Here is a 24,767-nt window from a genome sequence, read left to right on the forward strand (position 1 = left end):
CCCTCCTCCTCTTATACAGCTGTATTTACTCGACTGGACTCAGTCTGTTTCACCTGTTCTAGCTGGTTCGCTCGCGGATTTCTTCTTGTCTTCTACCCTGAAGATGGAGGCGATACGTTCCTAGGAAATGTCAGTTAACGCACATCCCAGAAGACGGTGTTCTTCACTATACATATTTGATTATAGTTGTCAACTTCAAAATTCCAAGAATCAGTGTACTCAAACTGTGACCAATATTTTATTATAAAGTCATGAAAACTGTTGCCATGAATAAACTTATCAGTTGTTAACAGTAATTTGAGCTACTTACAAGTTTTCTCTCCCTTTGGCATTTTATGGTGGTAAAGGTTGGCTGTGAAATTATGAGTTCTGTTCCCTTCTTGCTACTGTTATTGTTTTCAATTTTATTATTTCAGTTGTTTATTATTATACGTGTTATTTCAGATTTCACTGGGTAAATGAAAGAGCTATGACAAAATGCAGGAAGAAGACAAACTTAAATGATACAAGATTTAGAATGTGGTCACAGGAACCAAGGTTACCTCGCTGACTATGCCTAATTCAGTCACATCTATAGGGTACAAAAGGCACCTTCTATGTGCAGTATATTTAAAAGACACAACTTTTAAGTTGTTAGCATTTACTAGTTATGCTAGTCTGTAAAATGTTATTAAATTCTGCTTTCTGAAATAAATGGTAATAATTTGACAAACCTATCATACATCATTTTTAAAACATTTTATACATCTGAATAGTGAACAAAATAAGAAAATCTTGGTAGTATATTGAGGAGTTCCTGGAAAGCGAGTGTTGTTATTGGGCATTATGTTGCTTCATTTCTCAACAAATCAAGACTTCATGAAGCTCTGAACGTAGATCACCTTAAATTTCATATTCTTATATAATTAACAGTGATCTCAACATGACACCTGCAGTGCTGACACTTGATGAAAGTATGAACATAGACAGAATTTTGGGTGAAAAACCTCTCTGAAAGCAGTCACATAAGGAAGACAGATAAGGAGGTCAGATGGTATCTAAATGCATCCAGAACAAGCATTCTTTGCATTTCCAACAATCCTCTTGCTCTCCTTTTCTAGGAAATATGAAACCAGCCCAGTCTTCCAACCTGTAGTCTTGACACCAGACTGCTAGTCCCATAGGCAGCTGCATTTTAGGCACACATCTTTAATCCGCTATCACTTTCTGTGGTAGTTTGGTGTAGTCTGCCAACTCTAACATTGTGACTTTCATTACCTGATTTTTTATGACAACAGATCTTGCACCTATATCAATGATGTAAACAGATGGCATATCGGAATACAGTTTCACTAGCATTGCCTTGAAATGTGATGGCAACTTCTTGCAAAGGGAAACTGTTTGCTGTAAAGAAAACCAGCTCCTCTGCATCATCTGAACACACCACTGTGCTGAATTTAATGATGTTGCATGAAACTGATATTCCAATATCTCTGAATCCATAAAAATGATATTAGCGTATGACTGGCATACATTCCATTTTCTCTGTCGTTTCCCTTTCAGATGTTTGCTTTGGGAGATGCTATACCTTGCTCTTAGTTTCTGCTTACACTTCCTTTAAACAGAAGTAATTTTAATTTTTCCTTATTAAAATCAAAATGTAAGACCCAATGCACTCCATACATTTTAAATCAGAACTAAAATAAAAAGTTTGGGGCTAACATTTTGTAGCACTTGTTAGAGTTTGTGATTAACATAGTCGAGTGACCATCCACCAGTGCCATCCAAGGAGAGAACAGCTGTGTGGAACTTTGAGAGTGTGATTCCACTGCGTGCTGCTGTGATGTTAGTGATGTTCAAATCACAGCATTTCTGCATGATAATTTCTTCATACCTTGGTGACAGTGTACAAGTTGCCTCATCAGTCACAGAAAATAAGGGGTGATGATAAAATACTCTGAGAAAACTTAATCGCTGCAATTCACTTTCAGACAGTGTGTCCAACCTGTAATTAGTTCACAGAATTAGTCACTGATCATTAGTTCTATTAACTAAACACCCACGATAAACTTGCCATACAGCATCTGTCAACAGACATTAACAGGTCTCAACTGCAGGTCTACTACAGAGACCCTGTCATTATCCATGAAATCACTGTCTGGCTAAGGTAGTAATGCACAAACTGTACTCATGAAACACATATCTCTTGAGAGAAGACTGATGGAACTCCACGTCAGTAAAGTATACAAGAGCCACTGGAACCCTATTAACTGTACGTGGGATAATAAAATGATTTTAGTAATATACAGTTAAACACTCATCTCATGTTTTAATTCAAGGTTTTCTCTCAATTAGTCTTGAATTTTAATGATCCTAATTCTGAGTGCATATTTCCTCTGTTAAGATTCTCCTTGGTTCAGTCTTCAGCAGTATTTAATTAAAAGAACATAATGGTCCACAATGTGTTAATGTAAAGGTAGAGTTGTCCCTTTGCTTAACAAATTAAGCACTACGCCATGAAGGCAGAGGAGGGGACGTATAGATCCACATTTTCTTGACCTTTGCACTAGCTGGAGGTGAGTGGTCAGCTTCACTCCCTGGCCGCCTTCCAGGGAAAGAGCCCCTCGTACCCATTGGATAGGAGGCAGGGTGGACCCTAGAGCCGATCTGGATGACTTGAGAAAATTCTTGAACTTTGACCCCTTGATCGTCCACCCATAGCCAGTCGCTATACTGACTAAGCTATCCCAGCTCCTATGTGTTAATTCACTGCTCAGTATTAAGAAAGTAAAAACAGAGAACTCCCAACATTAACAAAAATTTTACAGTGAAGGTTGGAATTGCCTCACTCAATGTAACACAGCAAACCAATATACAAACACTTAAAGTGTACAGTGTTTATATATGACTGTAATGTTGCTATATGAATTTTAAACAAAGTTGGTCATTTATGAAACCAAAATAATTTTTATAGTAGTGACTGCTGTTATCTTCCATTCCAGATACTATAAACACAAAATGTGCGTATGTTCATAATCTCTCTCACCAAGACTCGAATGGTATTACAGCTGTTATGTTTACCAACAACCTTACTAGCGTCAAAATTTGTCTATTCTATGTAACATTTTTGCCTAATAAACTGACATCAACAGTACAGGAGTGGTAGATGCTAAGCCTCATTCAGTTCTAGTTCCACCTTGACTTTCCCAGTGGTATACTGCCATATATGTCTACAATGAATCCAACAGAACATTCTTTGTATTACTGCTGTCAGTGGATACTCACTGTACTTACCAGTTCCAGGGAACTACAGCATCCAGTCCTCCTAGTTGGAAGAGCAATATTTCAAGATCCAGCAAATGTAATAATTCCAAAATATTTTCATCACTTGCAGTGCCTTCATTTCCCATTACCTTGAATGGATAAATAATCTGTAAGCAAGGATAATTTTTCCATTTCTTCTAATAGCAACATTAAGGATAATATTTATCACATATTATTCAGAAATGCAAGCATTAATTTCAAAATATTTTCAAGTCCTCAACACATAAAGCACATCTCCTCAAATTGAAATTTTCTGTTATGACAGAATTATTTGTGAGTTAGTGGATAAACTTAGATACAGTAAAATCTTTATGTATGGAAAGTCTGTTGGTTTCTTGGTTAGTGGGTAAATGGGTATAAAGTTGACTTAGCTGCACTGGTTATGTACAACTGCTAACACAGTGAACAAGTGAAATTACTTAAAAAGTAATTTTAAGCTAACTTAACCTGAACTTTTATAGCAGAATTTCTTTTATATGTAATGGTTATACCACCACTACTTGAACACCAGAGCATCATTTGTGTTGAGCATACCACTTGAGAGACAGAAGCATCATATTGTGCATCTCACACTTATACTTCTGTGAAACTGTCTTAACAAAACTAACCAACATTAGCAATATAAACATAGTATGAAAGCTCAGTATGGCTAACACTGCTGATACCAAATCCCACTTATGGAAATAACCCTGAACTAGCTATACACCTACAGTTATCATGACCTATTCTTTGAGCTCCACCTTAATGCTATCCTGCCATCTATTTTACAGTCTTACAAGCAGCCATTTTCTAAGAAGTTTCTGTATGAATTCCCAATTTCCCTCATTTCATCCTACCTTCCTAGAGTTCCATGTTTCAACAACTCGATAACCTATGTAAACTACAAACTTCCTTGTTATGTAAGATTCCAAATTCCCCACTTTCTTAGGTACGAGGGTTAAAATTTTAATAGTGGCAACTATTTATTTACAACTGAAACAAAGTAGATGCATGTTTCAAAGTTTTACTGTCCTTCACTGTAGTCACCAGCATTGTGTACAACCCATTGCCAGCAATGTGGAAGTCGTAGGATACCTTTAGCAGCACCTGTTCTGTTGATAGTTCGAATGGAGTGTTCTACTGCCTCAAGAATCTCCGGAACAGTCCTGAAGTGAATGCCACAAAGTGGTTCCTTCATCTTAGGAATCAAGTCAAAGTCACAAGGGCTTAAGTCTGGGGAGTATGGTGGATGGTACAGCACTTCCCAGCCCCATCGATCGAACAAATCAGCGTCGTATCGTAGCAATTTCTGCATTTCTGTCAAATCATGCGGAACCCAACGTGATGCAATTTTTCTCATGCCCCGGTGTTCGTTCAGAATGTGAAGCACAGTCATATGCACTAATCCTGTCTCTTGGGCCAGCTCACGAATCGTATGGTGTTGATCACTCCAGTAACGTGGAAAGAACTTCTTCTTCAATGACACTAGGATGACCTGGCCGACGCATGTCTGCCACATTTTGGCGTCCCTTGTTGAAGGCTTTTACCCACCTCGCCACTGTTCTGTACGGCAATGCAGATTCCCTGCAAGCCTCCTAAAGACCTTGATGACACTGTTATGCTGTATGGCCACTGGCACATTCAGTCTTTATCCAACTCTGTTGTTCCTGTTCGGAAACATCATGACAACACTACATTAGACCGCCAGCTAACACGAGGCTTTTTTCTTCTCGTCACTGTGCATGCATGTGATGTGGGAAGGGAGAGTGCATTTGCTCTGAGGTAAGGTAGGTATGCAACTAACGTGTGATATAAGTGACATTTGGTTCAGTTGCATGGCGTCTCTACAGCAGTGTTGCCACTATTAAAGTTCCAACCCTCGTACAAACATTTTTCACATTTTCATATTTTTCCTTCAAAAAGGCCATCTTTCATCCCCATACAAAACAGGTCTCAAAATTACTGTTTTATATATCCTGACAGATGTGATAAAAGCTTTTGAACTGAATAATAACAAGTATTACTAGAATTTAATTTTCTTCTAAGGAGACTGTAGCACATAAATCTGTACCATATTTATTTCTGTCTCATTAGGAAACAAATTTCCTTTATTACACGAAATCTTGTTCCACAGGTTCTTTGTATCGAGGTTAAACTATATCAATGTACTCCATGTATTTTACAATTTACTTACACTCAGCAACACTCATAGTAGCTCAGATTATACATCAAATAACATGGCAATTAGTGAATAATAAATTAAAAAAGGACATGGATGAAAATAGTCTTGCCTTAATCTCAGATAATATCCTGTCATTTGCCTAGAGGAACTGAGGAAAATCATGAAGTCCTCAGTCACAACAGTTTGTGCCTCAGCCAGGAATCAGCCTGGGCACTTCCTGAATAAATCTCATTAGTGTCACCAAGGGAACCACCTTACTCAAGTACCGTTCTGTTCAGAAAATATATAACAGAAGCCTTTACTGTAACCTAAGATTATGCAGTATATCAAACACATACATTTTTCAGATACAGTATAAATTCAGTACATTCCAGTTAGCTATGAAAATTCTCACCATGTGTGCAGTCTTGTAAATAACGAACAAAGAGAATCAATAATTAAATGCATTGGGAACACCTCAGAATGAACATAATTTATGTTACCTGCTCTCTAAGACATCCACTTATGAACACAGGTTTCTGTGGTACAAACACAACTCCTGATGGACCATCTGGGATGTTGCATGTAATCTTTCCCTGATTAACATCCCACAATCCATGTAACACTCTCAGCAAACTGGACTTGCCCGAGGAAGAACCGCCAATAATTAAGAGATTTTCCCCAGCCTGTATCTTCAGAGTTAAATCTTCAAAAGGAAATAAATTGAAACTTATAATTTACCAGAAAAACAACTTTATCACTGTAATAACTTAAAACTACACAGTGTAAAAGGTAAAGTTGTCCCTGTGATTAACTAATTAAATACTATGCCATGAAGGCGTATGGGGAGTGGATGCATACTTGTAAATGTCTGCCATGATGCAACAGGCAAGCATATTCTGATATTATAAATGATGAGCATTTCTATCCAGGAAAACATCAAGCCAGACACATACCTGAATCTGTAACATTAAACTAAGAGGTGACAATATAAGTACCATAAAGAATTATGCAGCAACACTTCTTCTGTTAATTAAGGAAGTGGTGGGCCGCGCCATAGCTCAAGCGGTTAGTCGCTGGCTTCCCACTGTGGTGGCCTGGGTTCAATCCTGGGTCTGGTCAAGTGGGATTTGTGGTGGACAAAGTGGCCCTAGGGCAGGTTTTCTCAGACTACTTTGGTTTCCCCTGCCAATCTTCATTCCACCAATTGCTCCACAATCACCCTCACCTATCATCTGGGGCTGGTACAATAGGCCAGAAGTGGCTGCAGTACAAGCGACTTAGTCCAAACCCACTAGCAATAACAAAAGTAATAAGGAAGTGGCCTAAAACTTGACAGATACTGTAGCTGGTGGCATGTAAAAAATGGAACACAATGGATTTTGAACGTGCTCACGAATGTTATTCAACATTTCTGTATTTTGAAGAAAATATCAATATGGCACTGTGGTTTACTATTACGAAAATTGAAATTACGAAGTCATATGTTTGGATACATCAATAATGAAACCATCTTCCTAAAATTCTTCCTGTCATAATCATACCACTGGAGAACAAAACATTTCACAGACTGTTCTCAAACTTTGGATAGGAACTGGCAGGGAAAGTAGAAAGTACTGGAAATGACCTCTCTTATGGCCTCATTTTAAGAGATTCACTCGGAACATTATTATCCAGGATTTATATACGATCTGAGGTTTCCACAGTCAGGAAGATTTAGACTATGGACTGAGGTCTTCTGAGTTTCGTGGAACTAAGTGACTATTATGACACCCCCCATAAATAGGGTCCTACATTTCATCTAAAGTGTAGGGTTAACAAAGGGTTAATCAAAGGGGATGCACAATAAATCAGTGATGGTCACAGTGCAAGGGCCAAATTGCTATGGCCCACCATTACACATACATTGTGAGGTCTTCTGGGTTGTGAACATCATGTAATCTGGTAGGTGGGTATCAATGCTTCAGAGGAACATACTGTCATCTTCTTAGTAGAAACCCAGAATTTTCATGAGTGAATACCCAGACATTGATCTTAAAAGGACAAATCAAATGAAGTGCTACATATCTATAGTACCTTTGATTAATACGTGATCTGTAAGTGGCAATTTTATTGTCACATTCTCCAAACTCCAACCATAAACATGCATTTTCCAGGCCCTGTGAAAAAACAACAGAATACCATACATGTTCTTGAAACTCTGTAAAAAGTAAGACAATACTTATATCAAATTATAAAACCAGGAAAGTACCGGAAGAAAGAATTAACTCAGACTGTAATTACAATATACTTCACCATGTGTTTTGATGTGATATACTGTATTTTTTACAGAAAATCTATTATGGCACACATATAGACTTAATACAGTAGAACATTAAACAGGTGAAATGAGACATTTTATACTACAGAGCTAAAGATAAAACATCTGAAAGCTATGAACATACAACAGTTCATACTGAACTTTGCTGAATCATATGTGTACAATGTCTACCAAACAATTTAAGTAAGAAACCTAACACCTCTAGAAACACTTCTGCTCACTGAAAGTCAACATTAAGAATCTCTTATATTTTCATGTGGGGGTCATAAATATTTGTACTGCAAGACTAACCTCTCTGAGCCTATCTGTGACAGACATCGTATCTGAGCCTCAGCACCCCCCATCAGCTGTTCCAACTGTTCAATGAGTTCTGATAATCGATGAGTTGTTTCTGCCAAAGTAGACATTTTCCCCCTCACAGACATTAATGAACTTAGCACTGAGATAAAGTAGATAACATAAAAAGAATTCTGAAAAAGATATGAAACAAAATGTGATAAGGAAAATTACAGTATTTTTTTTCTGTTATAATGCAGTAATAGGAGAGTGAATTTTGGTTCCATATTAAGCATGTCTCGATGAAAAAGCGAACCAATTATTGCTGAGCCTATAGCACTATAAATGAGTAATATATAGTTTTCTGAGATTACTTTTGGGTTTTGAATTACTTTGGGCTTATGTGCTTGTCTTATTTTTAACTGTGAAATATAAATTTTAATAACATTATAATAGAGAACAGTATGTATTACACTGAAGAAACAAACTGGATGGATCACATCATTAGATGATGGTTCATAATACCATTCTCAATATGCTGGATAACTGGAATCTCAGATACATTTCATACTGCAGTCTTTTACAATGTAAACACATTTAAGGAAAATTAACAAGTAATATACTAAACTTCCCACTATCCAGCATGTATGGGAAATAGGGTGTGCTGGCTGCATGGGAAAAACTCTAACAGAACCCAATTCTCACTATTTCAAAGTCAAAACAATACATCCTTGTTTAAGTTCTTGTGTAGGAGTCTTCTCAGGAGACATTTAACCTGCAATGTAATCACATATCACTGGAAGTGTAATTGCACCTGTACATGGAAAGACGAGAGGCAGTGCTACTAATAGTGGTCGGGAGAAATACTGCATGGTGGGTCAATACATGTGCACCATAATTTCGTTTTTGAAGTAATCTCAGAAGATGGTGAATTATCTTTGAAATTTCTGCAAGGTGCATGAGAATTTTTGATGCCTGGATGCCAGATAACTAGAAATGCACTGTATAAGCCCAATATAATGTACAAATACGTACAAACAAGGGACACCGCCATATTTACTTTAAGACAATTTTCTAATGAACTGATGACAATTACAGTAAAGGGTGAACCTGGTGAGGTTGTGTATTATTATGTAAATAAAATAAAACTTTATTACATCACAATTAATTAAGTACAAGGACAACTTTACCCTCAGCTTTCATCACAACATATTATCTACTGCTCTTCAACCCCACAATCACTGATCTGGCGTTCCTCATATCTGCTTCACTGAAGCTCATTTCTAATCTAATGACTATGTTAAGTATGGCTGAAGTTCTACTCACCTTACTTATCAACACACTGATTTGAACAGCATTATAGTTATTATAGAGGCCTCCATAAACAGGCAAAAAGAGAAGAATATAGCTCAGAATACTTCCAAAGCAATCCAATGAATTAATGGTAATGTTCCATGCAAATTTCCAACAATACAATTGTCGTTCTGTTGATATCAGTTTGTCAAACTCCTCTCTAACTTTTAGAGCTTCGGTTTGAGTTGAGTCGCAGAATGCAAACGATTCTGAGTTTGCGTGTATATGGGAGTGATGAAGTCTGTACCGATAAATACAATAACAAATGAATTATATATTAAAAGTTAGGTTGCAAAATCTTTTAAACAATATTATGGGTTCAGTATCTTTGTGTTAGATTAGTATTCGAAGGATACTGTGTCTGAGTTCCGATGCTGTTATAGGAAGTGAAGCACATTGCAATAAATGAATATCTAGTGTCTGTATTAAATTACAATCTATCCCTAAAATTGTGTAATTATGTGAAGGATATATAGCATCAACACTTCCATCTATTAGCAATGATTAAAACTGCTTTAACTAAATGAAAATAGTTTCAACTTCATTAAAAAGGGGTAAAGGAAAAAGGTTAAGTTGTCCCTGTGTTTATCTAATTAAGCATTACGCCGTGAAGGTGTATGGGGGAGTGGATGCATAGATCCCCATTTTCTTGATCTTGGCACTAGCTGGAGGTGAGTGGTCAGCTTCACACCCTGGACTCTTTACCCCGGGATAAGTCCCCAGTACACATTGGATAGGAGGTTGGGTGGACCCCAGAGCCGGTCTGGATGATTGGGAGAAGAGAAAATTCTTGACCCTACAGGGACTCAAACTCCGACCCCAGTCATTCAGCCCGTAGCCAGTCATTATAACGACTACGCTACCCGAGCTCCTCACTAAAAAGGGGAAATAGCCATAAATTTATAGCAAATTCAGCTGAACCACAAATTCTAAGCATGATCACTGAATCTAAATTCTGGTACACAGACTGTGGTAATTACTAATATAAACATGGTATACTACACCTGTCGTTTTTACATTCACAACTTACAGTAACATTTAATGTCAAGTAGCATCCAAATAACTAATTCAAGGAGACTCATAGAAATAAAACACTTTTACTTGGATGACCAGAAATAATCAGGAGATATCCGTATTACAGCCACTTCACAGGCCAAAATGAATAACAGCAACAATACTAGCCCCTTTTGGCATAGGAATTCTGAAAATTATATAATCAGGGACTCTAAGTTATACACAATTTGGAATCAAGGAGTGATTAAGCTTGCATTTCAGCAGCCATCAACAGTCACTACGAAGATGAAGCTTTAAAATGAAGTCCACATGCTGAACAGAGGATGTCAAGTCTACATTCAGGAACTGGTTCAATGCATATTAATGCACACTAACATACCTCACAAAGGACAAACACAGAATCCTTCACAACACATAAAAACAAAGCATGACATGAATCACAGGAGGATCATTATGTAAATCTTATTAAACCATTCCAATGCCAGTTCAATAGAAAAACGTTTCAAATTATATTTTAGTGAGAATTTCCATTCCATATCAATTATCACATTTCATTGAAAAACTGAACCAGTATTGGGTTCTTGCTGATCTTACAAATTGTCAACATAGATTTCTTAAAAAGAGTTTCAAATTCCTCGGGCTTAGTGCATACAGAATGCCACCAAATCCTGAGACAGTAACTTACAATCAAAGGTGATGGCCATGCCAAGGCTCAAGCAGTTAGTCACAGGCTTCCAATCGCGGAGGCCTGGGTTCGAGCCCGGAGTCTGGTCATGTGGGATTTGTGGTGGACAAAGTGGTGCTCGGGCAGGATTTCTCCTAGTACTTTGGTTTCCCCTCCCAATCTTCATTCCACTAATTGCTCCACAATCACCCTCACCTATCATCAGGGGCCGGAACAATAGGCCAGAAGTGGCCGCAGTACAAGGGACTTAGTCCCACCCCACTAGCAATTAAAAAATTATAGGTGAAGCTAGGGTAGATCTGGTATGTATGAAAACGAAATGTTTCTATTTATTAATCATTGTCATCCACTGGAATCCATTATTATTAAATATAAATTCTTAACATTTGTCTGCATACCACATAAGCAATGACAAAAAATATAAATTTAATAGCTCAAATGATTTTAGTTCATAATTGGCATTAAAAGCAATTAGTATAACTCAAAAGTTAAAATACTGCCATACTGTGCAACAAATAATTGCTTCACACTTCATGCACCAAATAATTATAATTAATGATATGGTGTTGGAATAGAATTAATTTAGACCAAGTAGCAAACAGTGAGTTAAGAGAGAAAAGTGCATGGATGCTGCCACATCGCAATAGGCTAAAAGCAGTCTGTAAATATAACATTTATAATCAAGTTTCAAGCACATACAATAGTAACTCAAAACTGCGTAGAAAAACAGTAGTACTAACCACAAGCAAGAAAGACTATGCACGTACTAAACTATGACTATCATCTTAGCAGTGACAGGAAACACAGAAGTCTTCACAAGCCATTCTGTGAAACAGGTTTTCTGAACACGGACATGTAGAAAGCTGAAAAGAAATCACATCAATAATGTACCACATATTACTTAAATAATGACTGTCTACTGGATTAAGTTTGTTAAATTATTTATGATTTTCTTTAACAATGGTGGCAGTAGCTCAAACTCTACACCATCAGCTGCTTCCATCTTCAGAGCTGAAGAGTGCACCAAGCAAGCAAAGCAGTCCCTATTTGCTGTGTGGCTGTTTAGCTTACCCTTCGACCCTCAAGATGGAGACAGCATATCCTTCCAAAACTCTGGTAAACTTCTACCCGATTACATGATGTCATATCCCGGAAGTTACCATGATGGAAATCTCAAATATATAGCAACAATGCCTATCGCAATTTAAGAACCATTTACAAACAAAATTAAACCTCAAATTTATACATGAACCAATGGAGTACTTAGTTACAAAAAAATAAATGATAACATACTATAATTAACTAGTATTATTCAGGAACAGAGACTATGACATCCCATGGCACTACTAGCTTGGTGGCCAGATTTTAGATTGGAAGCAAATTGCATTAGTATTAAAAAAAAGTGCAATGTGTGGCCAGCTGGATTACAGGCATGCACAGATGAAACAGTGAAACACCTGACTGATGCACATCAAATTGCACAACTCCCATTTTAGTGCGAATGAAATTCTAAAGCATACTAAACAGATTTAACTTCATAATTCTAGCCATGAATCTGAATTCTGTCAAAATCAAAACTCCCTGGTAGTACAACCGTAACATTCGTCATGCCAATATTATTCTGGATATAACTATGCTGCTTGATAAAGAATATTCAATTTGAGGCTATCTTGTTACATAAATATATCTGATATTTATTGCAAAGTAAATCTTATGTTTTTAGTAAATTAATGAACCTGATCACTGCATACATGACACGTTACAATGGCATGAATGGTATTCTCTGGTAAATTGATAAATGAAATATCATGGATTTATTATAATCTGAAGCACACTGTCCGCTGTGTGACCGACCATCTATGGTACAGTGGAAGATCCTACCATCTAATTATTGACTGCACAAGGAGGAGCCATTACACACTTGTGTCAAAACCTGTGAATGAGGATACACAAAAATCCAAAGTAATATTGAAAAGGGTGCAGGTTTAGGTACAGGAAATCAAGTTACAAATGGGTCACGCTATAAAGTTTTTTCTGAAGTCATTTATTTGAAATTCACAACTCAATTTACAACACACATAGTGCTATAAAGGGTAGTTAAATTACCATGACAGCGCATAGTAGCTTTTTCTAATCCACAATTAAACTGAAATATACTAAGAATGAATAGCAGGAGCATGACTTCCATAATACTGCCCATAATGAACCATCCTCCAGTTCCTCTTCTGAAAATTTTATACTTATATATACAAAATTAAGAAGAAAAATTACATAAATCAAATGACTTCAGAGGATAAGTCGATATTCTAAGAAGAAAACCACACAACAATTTGTCAATATTTTCAGTGGGATCTAACCCGCATGTTTCTTTCACCACAGGAAGAACACCAGGAAATCAATTTATGGAGCATGATAAGACTATTTTATAATTAACTGATACAAAATAGCTCCTTCTGGATTTGAAATATTTCAGATTTAAATTAAACAATGGATGCTACTTACCCAAAGATCAATATGTAAAGCATGCAACACGAAGTCTCTAGAACACTTATTACTAACACATAACACAGGAAACACTCACAAAGAACAGCAGCAATACTAAGGAGCTATACTTAAAACGAAATAGGCAAAACACTTTTACTGAAGAACGGTAGAAGGTTATTGACAGGATTGGGCAATCCTAGGAAATTTCAAAGATGGAAAAGAAAGTGGTATGTTCATGTTATGGAACACATGAAATCCTTTGGCCTATAATAGACACTTCTACTGCCAGCTGGGAAGTCAGCGTGATAGGATAATGTCGTAATCACGCAAATCGAACAAGTGTAACAGCAGAGTCTGTACTTCTGTGTTTGAACTCACCTAAACTTTGTCATCTGCCTTTCATACAGTTCTGACCAATGGATGATGGGATGCATTATATAGGAAGTTGCAATTTTACCAAATCCAATGAAACCATATATGGAAACTATACCAATCCATCCCAAACTGCAAATCAATAAAATATCTTATGTGATCTGAAGCTTAACAAAATATTTCATATTACAGCACTATAATGTACAGAGATGAAGTGAGAGGAAGTTGGAGAAAACTGCATAATGAGGAGCTTCATAACTTGTACTCTTCTCCAAGTATAATTAGAATGATCAAGTCACGGAGGATGAAGTGGGCATGGCATGTAGCACGAATGGGGGAGATGAGGAATGCGTATAGGATATTGGTGGGAAAGCCAGAAGGAAACAGACCACTGGGAAGACCAAGGCATAGGTGGCTGGACAATATTAAAATGGATCTTAGAGGGACAGGATGAGACGGTATGGATTGGACTGATCTGGCTCAGGATAGGGACCAGTGGAGGGCTCTTGTGAACATGGTAATGACCCTTCGGGTTTCATAAAACGCTGGGAAACTCTTGAGTAGCTGCAGAATTGGCGGCTCCTCCAGAAGGGCTCAGCTCCATGAGTAAGTAAGATAATGTGTGGAACATCCAACACATAATAAAAAAAACAGGACTGATATTGTTCAGCATAACTGACAATATTAATGTTGTATTAATGATTATATGACTGCATTTTTGTCACCAGGATTCAGTTTCAATGTCACGGTGTGTTACTGTTTGCCAAAAACATGGCTTATGAATCAACATTATATTTTTGTGAGAATGGAGAGAGATGGTACCGACAGTTACAAAATGTTACAGTACATTTATGGAGAAAGAGAAATGACTAGAACACAGATATGTGCTGGGTGATCAAGAGAGGCAAAGATATTAAAGATCTCATCTCTCTGACAACTTAAGACTGAACCAAATGTGGAAGTATTAATAACTAAGCGCATATAACCATTGAAAGATAATAGAAGAGATGAGCATGAACACAGAATAAGACTTATTTGGACTTGAGATTGAAACATGCAGAAAGTCTCTAACAAAATGGCACCTAAAGATTGTAGTGGTGTATAAAAGTAATGAGACAAGAAAATCTGCCCATACCCTCCACCAACACTGACCTTTCTGAAAGGTTAGCAATTGCTGACAAGGTTTGTGTTTTCCAGTTGACCCCAAAACAAAATAAGGCCAAAATGATGCTGGGCAGCTTTCTTAATATCAAAGATATTTTTTTCAGTGCAGATTTTGTTCCTCCAAAAATAGCTTTTGGAACATTTATAGCAGTANAACACTGACGGCAGACTGATTTCTAGTCAAAGCCAAATGCCAATGTAGATGCATCCACTGCAATTGCCAGATCTGACTCCATGTAACTTCCTGAAGTTCCAAAGCTAAAAATCTCATTTCCAGTTACTTCAAGACATCATAACAATGCTGCAACAAAGCTGAAAGAGCCTTGGGAAAATTATTTGCAGCAACATTTCTAACATGATAAAAGCGAGAAAATATGCATGAAGTAGGACACAGTATTCTCAAGGTGGCTTCCCCCAATAAAGGTTATTTTCTGTATGCTCATTTTTTGTCAGATTTGGTCAGGTAATTTAATGGTTAGAACTCATGTATTATTGTTACCTACTTAATATAAGATTCTACACTCTGAAGATTACAAGTATGTAACACAGCTGTATCAATGGCATGGAATGTTCAAAACAGAATATTGCATTTCAGACATGTTATTATTTCTGCAGTGTTATCATGTGCTGTATTCATGTAATACAACTGCCCAGTGACAAAATATGAATACTGTATCACAGCGCATTCCCCTCTCGTACAGAGGCTGAAATATACCATAGATGACTGAAACTATTCAGTGAAATTTTCTAGGAAGAGAACCATGAACTTGTGCAATTTCATTTCAACTGAAAAATAATGAGACCCAGTTTATTTGTAGGCCTAAGAAAAGTCTTCAATGCTTATTATATCCCACAAAAAACTCAAATTATTTTCAAATGGCAGCCATTTCAAGAAATCATATTAAAGTAACCAAAGCAGGAACAGGAAAAGACAATGCCTTTAGAACATTTTATTTGCAAGTTAATTTTTACTCACTTTGTATATGTGATATAGGTGTAAAACAAAACCACAAAAGGCAGTGTAATTATTTCTGCAATAACTTCACTATATTGTGTGCAGAACTTCTCCACATCTTGTGTGATAATTTCATCTCTGTAATATAATAAGAATTATAATTATTATTCATTTGAATAAAGGTATATTTAGCATAGGATTAATTTCATATGAAAATTATAAATAATATTTTAATGGCACATACGCATTGTGAACCTTGTGTCCATGCATGCAGAGTTTGTAGTAATGGGCATGCATGAAGTACATGCGGTGCAGAAAGTGATACAAACACCGACACCAGCCAACTTTCAACTGTTGTTGAACAAACCAACGAACCCCCTTCACCTGTTAAGTCAAGCAGTACTGTCAAATGTTGCAATGACAGCATGATAAACCACAATAGCTCAGTATAATTATTTTATTTCCAAAATATCTGATGTACTTTAAGCTATTCTTAGGATAAAATAAATTACTAAGTCAACAAAATATTGTAATTCATCAATACTATATTGTAGCTTGTTTTCTCGAAGCAAGAACTGTGAAGCCAGCAGACAGCCATTGCTAGGGAACAACTCTGCAAACACAGCCACTGCTAGTCAACAGCTTTATAAGTATACAACAATACCAGAAAAATCACTAAGCAATGTGCCTATTCAACAGCGGAGGAACTGTTGGAAGGGGTGTTCTCTGTGAAGTCATCAAGAGTTTTGAGATGGTAGATAGAAAAGTAGGAGGATGGCGTGAGATGGCTGCCAGCCACTGAGGACATGAGCCTGGAAGCAGAGGAATGTCCATTGTCAGAAGACGTCACCAAGCAGAGCACTGAAGGTTGTGACTGAGAACACTAGTCTTTATGTAAGTGTGATTTGTAAAGCGTAGTTACAACCTGTGTGTAAAAGTGTCCAAAAAATCTGATTACCAATCCAAACTTGGCTTATAGTCACACACATGAGAACTGGTGTCAGAAGTGGAACTGGATATTTGATGGCACTGTGTAATTATATCGCCACACTAAAAAGATGGAACTAACAACTGTAATGCCTGCTGGCCAAAATGAATATCATGCAAAAAATGACACCACACTTAAATAAGAACCAACAAAGGATGGAAGCAAAGACAGAGGCCAGTAACGAGGAGGTTGAGTTCATTCGAGAAAATATGTGGACCAGTGAAGAAGAGATGAAAGACAGCCAGAAACAAATGAAATCAAAGACAGGTGCTTTTGTCTCCTGGATGGATGGTCACCAAGTCCAGAGAGAAGGTAGAAATGAGCAGTGGATGGCTGCAGTGAAAGCCAATCAAGAAACGATGGAAACCCTAATGGATGTCAGTCTAAAGACAATGGAGGACTGCCTAGAAAACATTGAGGCAAATCACACAAAAGTAGAAATCATGATGGAAGCATATCTGGAAAATATGGAAGGGAAGGCTATCGGAGCACCGACTGTATTGAGAGATCTTACAGCACACACAGGAACAATAAATAAACAAATAAATAAAACCACATGGAAGATCTAGGCACTGACTGAAGGATACTGCTGAAACAAGACTACATGCACAGACTATGAAGGTGTGAACTAACTTAAAATCGTTTAGGATAGGTTCTAGCATAAGAATGAACCTTTGGGTTCTCTATTGTTCTTGATATTGTCTATGTGTAGTATGTGAGTGTTTGCACAAGATATTAATTGCCTTCATCTGTTTCTTTAGGAATCACACAAAATATGCTAGTCTGTTTTACACCCTTCTCAAAGCTATGGATTATAATTTTGGTTTGTGTTTGTCAGCATTTTCTTATGTTAAAAGTGTTCCACAAATGAAGATGTTCTGTAATACAAATCTAGATTATTCAGGGTAGTACATAAAACCAGATGAAACTCTTCTGGGATATTTCATCATGTAGTCCAAAGGAACAGAACTAACATTATGAAGAAACATATCGCTCCATCTTCAGGGCTGAGAGAAAATGAAAATCTCCAAAGACACCACCATGAAAACTTCAAATCCATCAACATGTCAAAATCTCTCCTTATGACAGTGTCTTGTATCATCGTCAACTCCTGATACTTCAGAATATAAATTTAGTTCATATAAATAAATCAGAATATAAGTCTGAACTTACCACCGCAACTGCAAAAATTAATGAAACTGCTAAAATCAACACTCCATAAAAACTTCTTACATCATTTTGTCCAATAACATTGTAGAACTGGCTTGGAACAAGACCAATATAGTAAACTGCACACTGTTCTGAAAAAAATCACAGCTGTGAGGTTAATGTGTATACAGATAGTGGTTTTCTCACAGTAATAGTACTGGTACCTTTTACAGAAATAAAATTAAATATGTTCCTAGAAAAGAGTTACACACAGATCCCAGAATATACTGTCCATTCTAAATTTCATGAAAACTGGGCAAACTGGTACAAAAGTTGACGTAGGGATACACAAAAGTAACAGTAGCCATTACTGCTTACTGCTCATAATGACTCAGGTCATTTTCTGTATGAATGGGGTGAATGCAAATACAATAACTGAAAACTGAACCATTTTGAACAATTTTGGTAACTGACAAAATTTTCAGACTACTGACATACAATAAAATAATAATCATATAAACTGCCACTGAACAGCTTAAATACTTCAAAACTTACCTAGGAATAAAACTGGTAACAAAAAACAGAACAAAGCAAGTGAAATTTGATTTGTCTTTGAAAAGATCACTTGATTCAAATGTGCAAACTGACGTATGGACGAACAAATTCCCAATCCTGTGTCTGTATTCCTAAATTCTTCGTCCATATTTAATACTGAAAATATCTGAAACAGAATCATGCACATGTCCATACCGCAAAAATATTATGCATCAGATAAGACTTGTGTTCACTTCTGGGTGATACTTTCTTGTGTTTGGCTCGTTTGCCAATGAGAAATTTTCAGTCTTCAGGGATTACTGGAGTCTGCTAATTTCTCTGAAAATAGTCCACCAGAACACAAGAATACAAAGAAATAGAAACATTGATCTCATCATTACTTCAAAAGCATAAAGTCTTGCATCAGCCAGCTGTAAAGCTGTTGGCCAAATATAAACTCAAACAAACTAGTCTGGAAAGGACATAAGTTGACATTTAATCATATTCTCATTCATAAACTAAATAATGCCACTATGAGAAATTTATGGTACTGAAGGTGCATAAAGTTGAAATTCCACGATTCTGAAAACATACATATTCATTCACCTAGTTATAAATATAAACAGTTTAAGAAAAGCAACCCATGTGAATCCTGTGGCATGCCTTCACATCAGAATGTTTTCACGGTAAGTCAATATTCCAAATGGCCATTACCCATGAGAATTCATCGTTAATATTCTGTACGTATTTCTCATCATCCACAGTCCCTTCAGAAGTTTAAAACTTAATCATTAGAACCACATCATATTTTACCAAAAAGCTAATTTATTCTCTACTTCAAACATAGTGGGGGCTACGCTACAAGCTGGAAAGTCGCGGGTTCAGTGGATTTTTTCAATCGACCTAATCCTTCCAGGCACAGTATGGCCCTCAGGTTGCCTCAGTCTGTAACAGAAATTAGTACCAGGAATTAATTAAATAATTAAATTAAAGCGCAGCCTGGGCGTAAGGCTCACAACCTTACCGCCATATTTCAGCCTATTGTCTAGATAATGTGGGACCCTCAACGTTCCACAACTCTATGGGTTTTCATGGCCTGTTACAGGGATAGCTTTACTCTTCTCTTTTACTTCAAACACAGTGGAATTGAATATATGAAGAAAATTACGGAACAAGGAGACTATTCCCCTATTCTTCAACATGTAGAGAAAATTTCGTGACTGTCTACTCTAGGACGTACTCCTTCCATTCCATGCAAAGTAAATCACAAATAAACCTTCCTGCATAAATGACGGCTAGCGTGATTTGCAGCAAAAATCGTAACCTTTTCCTCCATTTCTTAACGCAGGTCAGTAAATGTAAACACCAATTCAAAAACAACTATGTTCTATATCCTATGGTTTGTAACCAGTTTTGTTGGATCTTCTGGAACTCGAAATAAATTACAATTACAATTACTTCGGTAGCTACAATAATTTGGGCTGGGTATATTAGTCTTTAGGAGTAGTGGTTACCGTACATATCACCTGTTTTAACATTACGCACTCTGCAGTTGGCCCTCATTATTCGTGGCCAGTATAATTCTCATTCTAACTGCGATTATTTATCTAAACCAAATTTTTCCACATTACTCGTATTGCGAGATTCGAATAATCGTCAATACCCCATTCAATGAAGAGAAGGTGGTATAGGTTATGTCAATTTGTTTCAGCATACATGCGAATGAATCAAACACATACACTTCCCTTATAGCTAAGACGTTTGTTAAGGCAGCAACATATATCCCATTTTCACAACCTTTCTTTTTTCCAGCTTGATGGACTAAATTACCGTCAAAATCTTACTTCCGTGAATCACACCGGGCCACAGCACCGCATTACTTCCCGCTACCTCATTTCCAAACTCACTCAAAACGCGCTCCTCTCTAATGGTTGCGGTCGTTCATGAAGGTCGTGAACGGAACTTAGTTAGTTAGTTATTGGAAAGGGTGGGTTTCCCCATGCACTTAGACCTGTAGCAGTCCATTGTGCTTCCCTCTATGATTTCTACCAGTCTCTATATCCTACCGGTATTGGTGCTTACCATCAGTCCCGCCCAGCCAGCGAGACCGGCTCTACTAGCTGAGAGGTATCTATCTATAATGCTTCCCCCATCTACCAGAGGTATTAGTGATTGCTGTTGGGAGGGGAAACGTCCGCAATTTTGGCCCAGTGACCTCCTTTGGAGGTATGAGGTTCTTTTATGTGCCGTAAAGCTACGACACGGGACCTACGGCTTAAAGTCCCTCCCGGAGGACTTGTTCACTGAATTTTTCTGCCCTTAAAAATTCGACTACCTCCGCCGGGTATTTGAACCCGCGTGCTACGAGTCATGAGGTGGGAACGTTACCTCTAGACTATGGAGGCTGCTATGAATGGAACTTACTATCTGTTACTATCACTTGCGGTTACGTGACGCCGTGAGTGGCGTTATCGACCTCCACTTCCTGCTCCAGCACGAAAGTCGAATCATGGTCCTGTTGTGGGTATACCTGGGTAATATGTTAGGGGCCATATAAGCCCTGGACTTCAGATAGCATCTTTCTGTAAATGAATTAGGCGAAGTAGTAGTTGAATGGGTGTTCCTCCTATAATGTGCAGGCCATCATCTTCAAAACTACCATAAGCTCTTGATAGTGTTGATGCGGCTTTGAGCCTCTGCATCCCGGAAGGTGACAGAATGGCTGTCAGGCCATGGAAACTGTTAGACTGAAGACAGTCATACCCCTTTCAGCAGTCATGAGCAGACTGTAGTGCCTGCGTCTTTCTTGAAAGGCGCCAGGTATTCTATATAATTTTCAGGAAACATTTGCTGGTCAGCCCCACAGAAGACCCACTGGCCTTCAACTCTCCCGCCCCTTGTACTTGCAGTGGTATTCATATTCATATTCATATTCATATTTATTTCAAGTTCAGTTGATCCATACATGAGTTGAAAGTACAAACTGTTGGATATAGAACGTGTCACAAAGTAAATACTAGTCTAAGTTCCCAATCATTGGAACAGAGTCAAAATACCCGATAAGAACGATATATGATACAGTACACACATTATTAAAATTTCATTTAAATACAATCATATATAACTGTTATTCGTTGACTTCGACCACCTGTCGTGGCCCTCCAGTCCTCCCATTTTTTCAATGATGCTGGGGCAAACTTCCCTGCGGAAATTATCCCAGTTGATGATGATTTGTTAGTTCACTGAAAGTTCTTGACACACAATGTGTTAAGGGCATTACAGTGCCTTGAAGTCCATAAGCAGGACTACCTTGTTAACAGTCAAATGTGACCAAACTAAGTGTCCTTCTGTAGATTTCTGACCATGTGGTACCTCTCATTAATTGCTTCAGTAAGGTACTCCCAAATGTACCCACTGCTCCTGTAGGAACATAACAGTAATTGTGTATACCTGCTACAGTCAGGGTATTGATATTGTCATGTGTTAGCCTAGACATGGGGTTTCGATTGGTAATTCATTACTCGATGTAAGTTGTAACTATAGCCAACTATAACCTTTCCATGGATCTGCACTCTACAGATCACTGCAACTCCAGCGCACATAAGATCTTTGTCTTCACCAGTGGGTTCCTTGGTAACAGATCTTCTGCTCATGTCATTGGATGACAGCTGGCTTGCAACTCATGACTGCAACTGACTCAACTAACCAATGGCTGAAACTATTGGCATCACTAGCCGTCCATATCTACTCCCTGGCCATTCTGCCTCTCAACTGTGTTGTCTCTGACTGTCATTAACTGATGGCCTGGTCTGGTCTTACTGTGCCACTGCTTAGCAATGGATGATGTCTCCTGTTAAGCTGTCATGTCACAATATCATTGGCCCAAGTGTGTCATAAAACTTCCAACTTATCATCATATATGAGAAACAAATGACAGACATCACTTGAGTCTGTAGCATATACTGATTCCCTACAGTGTGCCATGGCTTACTGATGTCTCAGCTTAAGTACCACCTCTGCATGTTCCAAGACACACGTATCACTAAGCCCATTACTGAAGCCTGTGGGCATAACATAAGGTGCTAAAAACTGGAACAGGAAGCAAGAGGCATCAATGTAAGTACAGTGTATCCCCCTTCATTAAGATAAACAAAGAACAATTTATGGAAACCTCAAGTAAGGCATGGTTGTAATTATTGCCCACACGCCTGCCAACCTGTAAGCCAATGCCTAACAGCATAAGGAGCCCTCAGGGGGATAACCAGGCATCTGCCACTTGGATTCTGGTTGGGGGGGAATCAAAATCGAAAAACTGAAGGATGTATACCAAACATTAATAATAAAAATTAGAAGTATTTTTTATATTATTCTTATATCCTGAATATTCTTGGGTGATCAACAAAAATAGTCTTAAATGGCTTAAGTATAAGAGTAAGCAACTTTCTGGCTAACTCTCTAGAAAGAATCCTGGCAGCACCCATGTACATTATCAGTGAATGACATGGTCTTCTGGGTTGTAACGTCTTATAATTCAGACAGCCAACCCTTTCGGAAGGACAGGCCGCTTCCATCTTCTGGGTCGAAGAGTAAGCTGTGCACGAAACCAGCAGAAGCAGTAGACAAGATGGGCAGATAGTGTTTTCAAAATTCCTAGATGGGCAGGGGTTACTGAGGAAGTAAAACTAATCTGTGGAAAGTAAATGAGCGATGATTTCAAGAGTTCTATCTTTTGGGATATGAGGTCCTACAGTCCATTGAAAGTCAACTGGCGTTTTGGAAGAACATATCTTCTCCATCTTCAGGGTTGAAGAATAATCCACACAAGGAACCAGCACCCTTATGTTGGCATATTTAGGGGTTAAAATTCTTTGTGAAGCAGTGCTTCTTAAAATTTATGTTGGCATTGAATTTTAGTAACTTCCTCTTCACATTCACATATCTGTAATGCTTTTTGCTCCACTAACATGCACAAACATGAACTGGTACATCAGACTGGATGAAGAGATAAACACAGTTCATTACATATTTCAAACATCAATTTTATTAAAATAGTTAATAAAGTTACAGCACTGCTATGTGGCAAATTTTAACATCTCTTATATAGTTTTATTTATACCATATAGGATTTTTTTTATTTTCAGTTTATTCACATCTTATAAATGAGTGGATAGACACTCTCGTCCATACCGCGTCACCTTCTATATAAGTGGAACTTCCTTTACATATCTCATTTCGGAAATGTCTGACAATGGTGCATAATTATCACCAAAACATGTAATTAATTTCTTTTCAATTCACTTAGTGGGGGTGGAGTCCAACTGGGTCCACTCGGCACGGCCGCCACTGATTGGCCTATTGTAGCCTGCCCCGGGTGATTATGATGATGGAGAATTTGGTGGAATTAAGAATGGCAGGGGAAACCAAAGTACTTGGAGAAAACCCGCCCCAGCGCCACTTTGTCCACCACAAATCCCACTTGACCAGACCCAGGATTCAACCCGGGCCGCCACGGTGGGAAGCCAGCGACTAACCGCTTGAGCTATGGCGCGGCCTTATAAAGCTGTTGCAAAACTAACATATTTAACAAATTACATTTGTCTATTCAACACAAACAAATGTACCAATTCAAACAACAGACCGCCCCCAATTTTATGCTTTTTCATTTTTTGCCATCAATAATATCAACACAGCAGCCATGTGAATTTATGGGGTAGGATCCTGAAATTCTTCCAGAAATATTAAATTTTGGTTAAGGTAAGTTATGAGGAACTGGAATAGTGCAGTCAGTACAGAGACAGGTTACGGGCTGGATGACCAAGAGGTTGGAGTTCGAGTCCCGGTACAGTCAAGAATTTTCCCTTCTCCATGTCATCCAGACTGGCTCTGGGGCTCACCCAGCCTCCTATCCAATGGGTGTTGAGGGCTCTTTCCCCAGGGGTAAAGTGGCAAGGGCATGAAGCTGACCACTCACCTCCATCTAGTGCCGAGGTCAAGAAAATGTGGATCTATACATCCATTACCTCATACACC

At 37.9% G+C, this 24,767-nt stretch overlaps 1 protein-coding gene across 12 annotated transcripts; it reads right to left on the reverse strand.

Moving 5' to 3' along the window:
• Positions 1 to 423: 423 nt before the first annotated feature.
• Positions 424 to 20,761, reverse strand: LOC111872337 (ATP-binding cassette sub-family D member 4). Of its 12 annotated transcripts, none has more exons than XM_023866103.2 (12): positions 20,645 to 20,761; positions 18,759 to 18,924; positions 18,228 to 18,355; positions 16,311 to 16,450; positions 16,088 to 16,204; positions 13,954 to 14,079; positions 9,366 to 9,633; positions 8,055 to 8,233; positions 7,520 to 7,602; positions 5,947 to 6,149; positions 3,274 to 3,410; positions 424 to 1,984 (listed from the first exon to the last, which is right to left on the reverse strand). In XM_023866103.2, the coding sequence occupies exons 2-12, from the start codon at positions 18,904 to 18,906 to the stop codon at positions 1,717 to 1,719; spliced, it is 1,797 nt and encodes a 598-aa protein (XP_023721871.1). In that variant the 5' UTR covers positions 18,907 to 18,924; positions 20,645 to 20,761; the 3' UTR covers positions 424 to 1,716. The 12 variants fall into 12 exon arrangements, with proteins under 12 accessions (XP_023721871.1, XP_023721869.1, XP_023721870.1 ...); XM_023866101.2 differs by having other exon boundaries at positions 20,582 to 20,761; XM_023866102.2 differs by having other exon boundaries at positions 20,568 to 20,761.
• Positions 20,762 to 24,767: the final 4,006 nt, after the last annotated feature.

This window comes from Cryptotermes secundus, unplaced genomic scaffold (genome assembly GCF_002891405.2).
Source record: "Cryptotermes secundus unplaced genomic scaffold, Csec_1.0 scaffold55, whole genome shotgun sequence".
In the NCBI taxonomy this organism is placed as follows: Eukaryota; Metazoa; Arthropoda; class Insecta; order Blattodea; family Kalotermitidae; genus Cryptotermes; species Cryptotermes secundus.